Source organism: Chrysochloris asiatica, unplaced genomic scaffold (genome assembly GCF_000296735.1).
Source record: "Chrysochloris asiatica unplaced genomic scaffold, ChrAsi1.0 scaffold00107, whole genome shotgun sequence".
Taxonomy (NCBI): Eukaryota; Metazoa; Chordata; class Mammalia; order Afrosoricida; family Chrysochloridae; genus Chrysochloris; species Chrysochloris asiatica.
In genome coordinates, this window is record NW_006408625.1 from 3,699,104 (window position 1) to 3,710,900 (window position 11,797).

At 40.4% G+C, this 11,797-nt stretch overlaps 1 protein-coding gene across 1 annotated transcript in view; it reads right to left on the reverse strand.

Moving 5' to 3' along the window:
* The window catches only part of FANCC (Fanconi anemia, complementation group C), a 200,859-nt gene extending 194,467 nt beyond the window's left edge, over nt 1-6,392 (reverse strand). The window contains exons 1-2 of the mRNA XM_006867669.1: nt 6,324-6,392; nt 5,689-5,773 (exon numbers count right to left, since the gene is read on the reverse strand). Coding sequence (XP_006867731.1) covers nt 5,689-5,773; nt 6,324-6,392 — 154 coding nt within the window. The remainder of the gene's footprint in view (nt 1-5,688; nt 5,774-6,323) is intronic.
* Between the last annotated feature and the right edge of the window lie 5,405 nt (nt 6,393-11,797).

The following is an 11,797-nucleotide window of genomic DNA, read 5'->3' on the forward strand; positions in this document are numbered from 1 at the left end:
TGGAATACCTAAAACGGGGCTATAGCGTACCCGGTTAACAAGGCTTTCTGCAGAGCCTTGGCAATACATAAAACTATAGGTAGAAACCAGAATCACATCCAGATCACTAGAGATAAGAAATCCCCACTTGAAGGGACGAGCTGACGAGCCTGGAACGGTGAGAAGAACAAAAGATACGTCTCGAATGGAAGACCTACAGGAAAAACATGACACAATGGAGTCAGATGGACTGCTACTACGAAAACAAACGGGTCACTCCCCTAGGAGACATTGGGGCAGTCGGTTGGGTCCCACCAACGTAGGGCCCCCCCCCACCAAAACTGAGACTCGGTGGAAATGCACGCTCTGATTGGTAAACACACGCATCACCGTTGGGGAGAAATGGGGTAAAGACAGCAATGAAGTGGCGAGCTAAGCCTCACAATATTCAGAGGGCTTCTGTGGACCCGGTTGGGGACCTGGTTGACAAGCAGTGTGAGGAGACCCGAGGACTCCTGGGTCCAGAGTCAGTGACGTGGCCATGGAAGACTCAAGTGGAGAATGGAGCTGCTGGCTGATGGGAAGAGAGGGCATGTGCACAAGAACACCCACATTTGCAGATGACACCCACGTGACCGGGACTGGATGACTGGATGATCAGAGCTCAACCAGGAGAAGAAAGAAGAGGGGGGCAGAGGGAAAGAAGATTGAGCTGATCCAAGCTGATGAACTTGACCTATGCATACAAATGCAGTGATACAAAAGAGGCAACAAATCCTTACAGCAAGAAACATTCCTACCCCCTCCACACACAGAGTAGACAGAGAGGGGCAACATGGACTTTGGTTACCCAAATGGGGAGGGAGGGACTACAAAGGCAAGAAGTAACTGGCTTACAAAATTTCAAGAGGGAACCTAGACCTAGGGGGCATGGAGGAAGGCAGAATCACCAGTGAGTACTATCCAATCTGTCTAGGTGGAGCTGATGAAATGAAATACAGATGGGTCACGTGCGATACTGTAGTGAATAATGGTTATCAAGACGGATTGTGAGGGTTGGAAATGCAAGGGTAGATATTTTGTAGCAAGGAAGAGAGTGATTATTTCTCCAGTCTAGGAGCAAAGGTCTCTGGGACCACCAATGGATAAGAGCCAAGAACGGGACACCACCCAGAGAACCGGGGATGCCTGAGATGGAGACAGAGATGATGACATGGAGGGATGAAGCGGCTGGGGACTTTGGATCCAGAGAGGGAGAGGAACTGTGGGCCGAAGACTGAGGGGAGTGTAGAGCACGGGCTTCTAGGATATGCCCTTTGGTCGGAAGACGATGCATGGAGGGGATTGGAACCATGGCAATGTAATGATATACAATGGAATGAATATGGAACTGAGGTTCTCTCATGTAAACTATCATATAATTCACAATAAAACATTAAAAAAAAAAGAGGGAACCTAGAGCTAGGGGGCATGGAGGAAGGCAGAATCACCAGTGAGTACTATCCAATCTGTCTAGGTGGAGCTGATGAAATGAAATACAGATGGGTCACGTGCGATACTGTAGTGAATAATGGTTATCAAGACGGATTGTGAGGGTTGGAAATGCAAGGGTAGATATTTTGTAGCAAGGAAGAGAGTGATTATTTCTCCAGTCTAGGAGCAAAGGTCTCTGAGACCATCAACGGAGAAGAGCCGAGAGCAGGCCCCTAACCAGGGAAGCAGGGATGCCTGAGATGGAGACAGAGACGATGACGTGGAGTGATGAAGCGGCTGGGGACTTTGGATCCAGAGAGGGAGAGGGACTGTGGGCCAAAGACTGGGGGCTGGGAGGGAAGTGTAGAGGACGGGTTTCTAGGATATACCCTTTGGTCAGAAGATGATGCATGGAGGTGATTAGAACCACGGCAATGAAATTATATACGATGGAATGAATGTAAAACTAACGTTCTCTCATGTAAACTATCATATAATTCACAATAAAACATTTAAAAAAAAAAGCAAATTGATAAGGCAACTATCAATTAGGATCAACTGTTTAAATCAAGATATATTCCCAGCAGGGCTTTTATCCGTGCTTTAGGGAGTAGAAATGGCAGCCTCTCTGGGCTACTGACTGGAAGTAGAGTGAATTGGGATGCAAAAATTAGTGAAAGAGAAGTGGAAGAATCTTCACCTGTGAGTACTAGCTAGATTTTCAAAGTTTCTTTTTCACCCCTCCCCACAATGCTTTTCATAGATTTTTTTTTTTTTTCAAGCAAAATCACAGCATAGCCCTATAGAAACTGAACTATGTGCACCATTTCATGTTGTTTTCTTCTTTACACCTGATATCCTTAAAAATAGCTTGATTATGGAAAGGCTAACTTATCTATAAAACATTTTGTTTATTACTGTTTTCTTGATTTAGAAAAATAAAGATTATAAAATAAATGTAACATTTTGTGGCCCTAAACTAAAATAATGGTTATTTAACTTCTAAAATAAAAAAGTAAGGATGGCCAAGGGAGAAGAGCACAAGCGGGGTGCGAGATCCTATCCAGAGAAGCAGCAACACCAAAGATGGAGGCAGAGATGAGGACATGGAGAGAGGGAGCAGCTGAGGACCGAGGACTCATGGAAAGAGAGGGACTGGGTACTGGTGGCCAGGAAGCAAGCTTACAGAATGTGCTCTTGGATTGTTTAAATTATTATATATTCCTGAGTATTTCTGTGTATACCTCCCCTCCCCAAATCGGGAATGGAAGCAAATACTGTTGAATGATGATGCACAGAGGAGACGGTAATCATTGCAATGAAAGATGGTGTAATGCCAATGGGTCTGCCATGTAAACTATCATTCAATTCACAATAAAAACTTAAAAAAAGATAACTGAATGAAGGGAAGAAAGAAATATTAGTTTATGGAGCTTAAATTTTAAAGAATCCAGAAGATGGGAGTTTTTTCCAGGTGTTGAGTGATCCTTCATTTAGCTAAACAAGTGCAAATCAAGTATTTTCAACTTTTCCCTTCAAAAGAGAGACAGAGTAACTTTGCAGCATCCTTTCAGAATTGGCTTTCTTTGCCCAGTCACTGCACTGAAATGCACTGCTAATGAGCTTAGGACCTTGGCCAGTTACAGAAGCAGGTCATCATTGTTATTCATGAGTATCCTCAGCAATCTCTACAGGGGACAGCATCTGTCAGGCTCCTCCCCTGAGGCCCTGAGGCCTGGCTGGAGCACTCTGCAGAGCATGTTCAATTACATGGGGACAGTCCCAGACAGCATGTCTTCGTGCACATTCAGATTCCAAAAATGAGTGGGAAGGAAAGGAATATACAAATACACACTTGCCACCCAGTCTGTTCTTTTTTAATACCTGGAACTAAAATTCTACTGGAATCTAAATTATTTCTACAAGCTTTAGAGGCATGAAAGCAACTTTTTTATTTTTCAAAAATAAATATTCATTGTTTAAAGTTGCTAAATTTTGGGACAATTTGTTACGCATACATAACAAATTGGAGTCCCTGGGTGGTACAAACAGCTAGACACTAGAGTACTAACATGAAGGCTGGCAATTCAAATCCACCCAGAGGCATCTCAGAAGTGTGAAGGAGCTCAGAGGAAGGAGGTGCATCACAGGAGAGGTTTCTGAGGAAGCTACAGGCTGTTTCTGCTGTTTATTCTGAGCTGACCTTCAAAACTGGGCTAGCCAGTACAACTCAGGAAGCCTGAAGGCTCCCCAATGCTTCCTTGCATGTACAACATGATCCCAGGAAGAGCATTCTTTCAGGCTAGTCCTCAAATACACACAGATTAAGCTACTAAATGACTAAAACCTTACACTTAGCAAAGCAACATTTAAGGAGTCTCACTGGTGTGGCCCTGCAGGTTAATGCGCTGGACTGTGAAGTCGCTTTGAACAAGGTTCGTGATTCAAGCTCACTAGCTGCTCCTCAGAAACCCTATACAGGGTCAGTATGGGTCAGAACCGACTTGACAGCACTTAACAAAAACAACAGCCACTGTCTTGTGTCTATTAAAGCATGTTTTGTTTTTCTTATAAATTCCTGAATCTTCTGCATTTAAACAGAGAAAATTTCCTTATACTGCAGGATTTTGATGAATCTGCACAAAGTGCTGGATCATTCGTTACTTCAATAAACTATTTCATATTATTCGTGGCTCTGTTTTGCTCTTTGAAAGAAGAAAGGCCTGGAGATCTACTTCTGAAAAATCAGACACTGAAATCCCAATGGAGCATAACATGGGATCACCATGAGTTCAAATCTACTGAATGGGAACCGTTTTTACATAACAAATATGAAGAGGTGGAAGAGAGGTTAGAGCTGGTAAGCCTAAGCATGAGGGAGCTCTGGTAGCATAGTGGTTACAAGTTGGGTTGCTAATCTCATGATCAACAGTTTTGAAACTATCAGTCATTCCACAGGAGAAAGATGTCACTCTACAGCACAGAACCAGCACCACCACCACCAGGTTTTCGTTCGAGTCCCAGTGTGGCACCATAGGATAATCGCCGCACCACAAGGTCAGTTTGAACTACAAGGTTCATGGTTCAAACACACCAGTTGCTCCTTGGAAACTGACAGGCCAACAGAAATGTCTTCTTTAGCTATCCTTTAAATTTTTCTACTCAGCTCTTTTACTTCACCATATCTTTCTTTCATGAGTTTCTCTACATTCAAAAGATGTTTCAGAGTCTCTTCTGACATCTACTTTGGTCTTTTCTTTCTTTCCTTTATAATAACCTTTTGCTTTCTTCTAGGATGATGCTCTTGATGTTATCCCACAACTCTTCTAGTCTTCAGTCATTATTATCAAATATACTAAATCTGTTCTTGAGATGGTATCTAAATTCAGGTAGGACACAGTCGAGTCCTGACGTGGTGCTGTGGGCTAATGCGTCAGACTGCAAAGTCACTTGAACTGCAAGGTCAGTGGTTCAAACTCATAAGCTGCTCCTTGGAAAGCTTATACAGGGTCACTATGTGTTGGAATCGACTTGACAGCACATAACAGCAACAACATACTCAAGGCCATTTTTTGGCTCTCACTGTTTTAATTTTCTACAACTTCAGCTTGAACTTGCATGAGCACACTTGATGGTCTGTTCCACAGTAGGCCCATGACTTTTCCATTGTCTCATTTCACAAATGTAGCTGAATTGATTCCTGTGTATTCCATCTGGTAAGGCCCACGTGTATAGTTAGCAAATATGTTTACAAAATAGGTATTGGCAATGAATCAGTCATTCACCTTGCAAAATTATATCATGTGATCTCCAGCATCAGTTCTATAATCGACATACTATTTTCCAACTACTGATCCTTCTCTTTCGTTTCCAACTTTCATATTCCAATTACCAATAATTATCAGTCATATTTGTGTGTTGAGTGTTGCTGTGATGCTGGAAGCTATGCCACTTGTATTTTAAATACCAACAGGGTCACCCATGGTGGGCAGGTTTCGATGGAGTTTCTAGAATAAAACAGAATAGGAAAGAGTGGTGGACCACTTCTGAATGGCTAGCCACTGAAAACCTTACGAATAGCAGTGAAACTATAAATGACACTACCTTGGAAATGCAAAAATGAGTACATTTGAAAAGCTGTTCCATGAAAAATAGGAGGATTTATAATTTAAAACTCTGTATTTTTTAAACAATGTCAACACTAGTGTTTTTAAAGGGTATGAGTTGAATTCTTACCATATGCTAAGATAAAAGGATTCCAGGAAGTTTTTGCCAACAGTTGACCAATTGTGGGAAATCTTTCAATGATTGTGTTAAAATCCTGTAAAATAAAAATGCATTCTGATGAGTATAAGGGCACTATCCAATTCAGAAATTCTGAATTCAGTAATTCAGAAAACTGACACTGTAGATTGGGGGAATTAGAATGCTTCTTTGGTTACATATTTTATACAAAAAAGATTATGGGAGATCTTTAGATAAGTAATTCAAATACAGCTTAACAAACAACTACTATGTTCTTAAATTAGATAACCAAAACTAGGTAAAATGAATTTTGTTACAAAGTTAATTTTGTTATACTGCTGCTTATAAGTTACCATAAAAAAAAGTGACTATATATATTAAAAAAAAAAAAAAAAAGACTGCATTCCAGTAAAGAAACATTGTTGTTGTTTTTGTTAGGTGCCATCGAGTTGGATCCAACTCATAAGGACCCTATGCACAATAGAATGAAACAATTCCCAGTCCTGCACCATCCTCACAATTGTTATGCATGAGACCACTGATGCCATCATGGTGTCAATTTATTTCCTTGGGTGTCTTCCTCTGTTTCACTGATCCTCCACTTTACCAAGCATAATGTCCTTCACCAGGAACTTCTCCGGACAACATGTCTTAAGCATGAGACTAAGTCTGGCTATCTTGCCTCCAAGGAGCATTCTGGGTGTACCTTTTTGAACCCAGACCTGTTTATTCTTCTGACAGTACTTTAAATATTTTTCTCCAATACAATAACTCAAATGCATCAATTCTTGTACAGTCTTAATTATTCATTGTCCAACTTTCACATGCATAAGAGGCTATTGAAAATACTACAGCTTGAGTCAGGTACACCATAGTCCTGAAACTGGTAACTTTTCTCTTGAACACTTGAAAGAGATCTTGTGCAGTAGATTTGCCTATTGCAATACATCACTTGATTTCTTGACTGCTGCTTCCGTGAGTATTGATTGTGGATCTACCCAAAAAGAAGTTTTTGATAACTTCAATCTTTGATCCATTTACCATGTTGTTTACTGGTCCAATTATAAGGATTGTTGCTTTGTTTACATTGAAGTGCAACTCATACTGAAGACTTTAATCTTCATCAGTAACTATTTTAAGTCTTCTTTGCTTTCAGCAAGCAAGGCTGCCTCATCTGCATATAGCAGGTTGTTAAGAAGTCTTCCTCCAATCCTGAAGCCATGCTCTTAGCAAAAGAATACAGCCCTGGAACACACCTTTCCTAATTCTAAAGTATTCAGTATCCCCTTGTTATGTTCTAATGAATGTTTCTTGATCTAAGTACAGGCTCCTCACAAGCACAATCAAGTGTTCTGGAATACCCATTATTCACAATGTTATCCATAGCCTGTCATGATCCACACAGTCAAAAGCCTTAGCATAATCAATAAAGCACAGGTAAACATCTTTCTGTATTCTCTGACTTCAGCCAAGATCCTTCTGACATCAGCAGTGATAGCCCTAGTTCCACATCCTTTTTTGAATCCAGCTTGAGTTTCTCGGAGCTCTCTGTATATGCACTGCAGTAGCTATATTTGAATTAGCTTTCACAAAATTTTACTTGCATGCAATATTAATGATATTGTCCAATAATTTCTGCATTCCATTAGGTCACCTCTCTTTGGAATGGGCCCAAATATAGATCTGTTCCAATCAGTTGGACAGGTCTTCCAGATTTCTTGGCATAGATGAGTGAGTGCCTCCAGAACTGCAACAGTTTGTTGAAAGATTTCAAATTGTCTTCCACCAATTCCAAAAGCCTTGTTCTTTGCCAATCCTTCAGTGCCCCATGGACTTCAATACCATTGGCTCTGCATCATATACTACCTCTTGAAGTGGTAACATTGACCATTCTTTTTGGTACAGTGATTCTGTGTATAACTTCCATCAACTTGGTACTTTCATCAATATTCAATATTTTGTCCATGTTGTTGTTGTTAGGTGCCATCGAGTCAGTACTGACTCATAGTGACCTTATGCACAGCAGAACGAAATACTGCCGGATCCTCACTATCATTGCCACACTTGAGGCCATTTATGGCCTTTGCCAATCCATCTCACTGGAGGACTTCCTTTTTTTCTCTGACCCTCCACCGTACCAAACATGATATCCTTCTCCAGCGACTGGTCCCTCCTGACAATACGTCCAAAGTATGAGAGACGAAGTTTGGCCATCTTGGCCTCCAAGGAGCACTCTGGTTGCACTTCTTCCAACACAGATCTCTTGGCTCTTTTGGCAGCCCATGGCACTTTCAATATTCTCCTCCAACACCATAACTCAAAAGCATCAATTCTTCTATGGTCTTCCTTATTCACTGGCCAGCTTTTGCAAGCATGTGAGGTTATTGAAAATACAATGGCTTCGGTCAGGCGCACTTTAGTCCTCAAGCTGACATCTTTACTCTTCAACACAAATCTGCAGCAGATTTGTATAATGTAATACGTCCTTTGATTTCTTGACTACTGCGTCCATGAGTGTTGATAGTTGATCCAAGAAGAATGAAGTACTTAATAACTTCAATCTTTTCTCCATTGATAAGAATGTTGTTTATTGGCCCAGTAGTGAGGATTTTTGTTTTCTTTACTTGAGATGCAATCCATACCAAAGGCTGTGCTCTTTGATCTTCATCAATAAATGTTTTAAGTCCTCTTCACTTTCAGCAAGCAAGGTTGTATTATCTGCATATCGCAGGTTGTTAATGAGTCTTTCTCCAATCCTGATGTCATGTTTTCCTTCATATATCCCAGCTTCTCGTATTATTTGCTCAGCATACAGGCTGAGTAAGTATGGTGAAAGAAAACAATTTTGTCGCAACCTTTCTTAATTTTAAAACATTCAATGCTCCCATATTCTGTTCGAACAACTGTCTCTTGGTCCAGGTACAGATTCCTCATGAGCACAATTAAATGTTCTGGAGTACTTATACTTGGCAATGTTGTCCATAGCCTGTCATGATCCACACAACTGAAAGCCTTTGCATAGTTTACCGATTGCATAGGTAAACATCTTTCTGGTATTCTCTATTTTCAGCTAAGATCCATCAGACATCAGCAATGATAGCCCTCATTCCATGGCCTCTTCTGAATCCAGTTCAATCTTCTGGAAGTTCTCTGTCAATGTCTCTTTGTAGCCGTTTCTGTATTACTTTTAGTAAAACTTTACTTGCATGGGGTATCAAAGATTTTGCCTATGGGATCCTTCAAAATTGCATGGCAAGGTTTGAGCTTTTTTTCTTCAGTTTTTTCAGCTTGTGAAAGGTTGAGCATGTTCTTCCCTTTTAGTTTTTAATGCTTGACTTTGTCTTCTAAAGCTGCCCTTTGAAATATTCTGTTCAGCACTTTCATCTCATTTCTTCCCGTTGCTTTAGCATCTCTACACTGGAGATCAAGTTTTGAAGTCCCTTCTGACATCCACTTTGGTCTTTTCTTTCTTTTCTGCCTTCTTAATGAGCTTTTGCGCTTTTCCGGCATGATGTTAGTGAAGACATTCCATAATTCTCTTGGTCTTTAGCCATGAATGTCTAATGCATCAAATCTGTTCTTGAGATGATCTCTAAATTCAAGTGAGATATGTTCATGGTCATATTTTGGCTCTTGTGGACTTGCTTTTAATTTTCTTCAGCTTTAGCATGAACTTGCATAGGAAAAATTACTTGTAACTAAAAACTATCTATCACTGTATCTTTGTTGAGTTATTATTCTTAAAAGAAATGCTCATAATTCAACTATGATAAGGTTATATTTCAAACAAAGATAAAAATCATAAGAACACTGGAAATTGTGAAAAGAAATAAAAACAGTCTAAGCATAAAGATATGTATCACTGATTACTATTTAGATGAGGATGTGCTAAATGACATCACACCTAGTCTACAACAACTTTAAATTGAAGACAAAAAAGATCAACTAAATATGTATGAAAATGCAAACATTTTAGCACCCCTTAACTGTCTCTGAGAGTTTTAATAAAGATCATCTGAGATAATGTACTGACAAGCGAAAACAATGACCATGTCTTGCTCCTGCAACAAGGAATTACTCACATTTGTCCCAGCATCAAGGCTGGCACTAGACTTTCTGCGAGTACATTAAGATCAAGTTACAATTTTTAAAATCCGCATTGATTGTTTCTGCAAACTTTATCTTTCCTTCTTGCTCCTAAGAACTTTAGAACTCATTACCAAGATGAATTTATCTTCAAATTTCCTATTTGCTTTTTAGATTAAGGGGAAAAAAGCATAACACAAGAATATCTAAATTAAGTGACAACTTTCCATCTCATTGAGTAATTTAAATATAAGTATAAAATAAAGAATTTCTTCATAAAACACACATATGCAAACTCATAAAAGTATCTACCATAATATCAATAAAAATAAGAAGAAATCCTATACAGAATGAAATTACATAAAATAATAAAATTTTAAAAAATCATATAATAGTGAAGGCATTCAAAATCAATTCTTATCAGAAGAGACTACTTAAAAACATTTATAGGAACTGAGGGCACTTCCCTGACCGGGCAGCACAGGTACACGGGCTCCGGAGAATACGGGGGTGGTATTGCACAGGGAGGCCACTGCCTGGTAGACAGACAGCCTTTGTGCAAACATAAAACATTAGGCTTTAACATTATGAGCTTACTTTTTAAAAAAATCAAACTGCTGAGGAGTTACAAGCATTTTGAGTTTCCACCCACCTGGACTTGGCTCCCACCCCGGGGACTGCCCCGACCATTGCAGAGCTTGGAGCGCAGGGCTTGAGCGGAGCCGTTAAGAGGGGGGATACTCCCGGAGAGCTAGCGGGGCCACAGGAACTAACGTGGTCCAACCCAGGGGAGCCTCATTGCCACGTTGGGCATTGTTGGCAAGGATATAGGAAAAATTGGGGTGCTCACGGCACAGGGAGACAGAGAGAGGTATTGTAGACATCATCAGACACAGCTGCGCCATCTGCCTGCAGCCACTACCCCCACCCTCCACTTCCTCGGCTTAGGCCAGCCCTCTGCCCAGCCTCTGAACCTTAGGCACGCACATCAAGGCGCAGGCCAGCTCACGGTGAAACGCCCTTGACTAGTTGTTTACCACCAATAACACAGCAGTCCTGCTATGGTTCTGTGGGTTAATGCGCCAGACTGCAAAGTCTTTTGAACTGCAAGGACTGTGGTTCGAGCCCACCAGCTGCTCCTTGGAAACCCTATACTGGGTCACTGTGGGTCACGATCGACTCCACAGCATACCAACAAGGAGAAGAACTCAGAAGGAACTGAAAGAGAGGTAGAACATTAAAGACTTACATTAAGCTACGCTTTTTTTCCTCTCTTTCTTCTGCCCCTCCCCCCTCTTTCTTTTCTTTTGCCTCATCGTTTTTTTTTTTCTGCTTTGTTTTTTGCTGTTGTAGTTTTATAGCACCTCCCTGAACTAAGTCAACAGAAAGAAGAAATGTTAACAAAACAAAACAATAAGAACAAACTGAGCGACTCTGGGAGGGCAGTCTATGACCAAAACGAGTACAATGCAAAAGAAGGTGAACACGTAGGAACAGAGATCCAGACACTGAGAAGGTCAGATAGACTACAGGATAAAATAGACTGTACTAAATGGACAGAGAAATCAATGGAACATAAGGGAACCTCAAAGAAAATTAACACTTCACAGCATACCAAGAGAATGAGAATCCAAGAAGAATATGAAAACATTAAAACTATGAGGAAACGCACAAGAAAGAGCACAAAAGTCATGAATTCAACAGAGAAAGACAAACAGAACAAAGAAGCAGCAACACCACAAAAAAACAAATATAATGACAGCAAATAATCAATACCTATCGATAATTACACTGAACATAAATGGATTGAATGTACCTGTTAAGTGACGGAGGTTGACAGAATGGATAAGAAAACAAGATCCTTCAATATGCTGTCTGCAAGAGACGCATCTCACACACAGAAACAGAAATAGATTAAAAGTGAAAGGATGGGAAAAAATATACCAAGCTAACTGCAATAAAAAGCGAACAGGAGTGGCAGTGCTAATCTCGGATAAAATAAACTTTAAGGCAA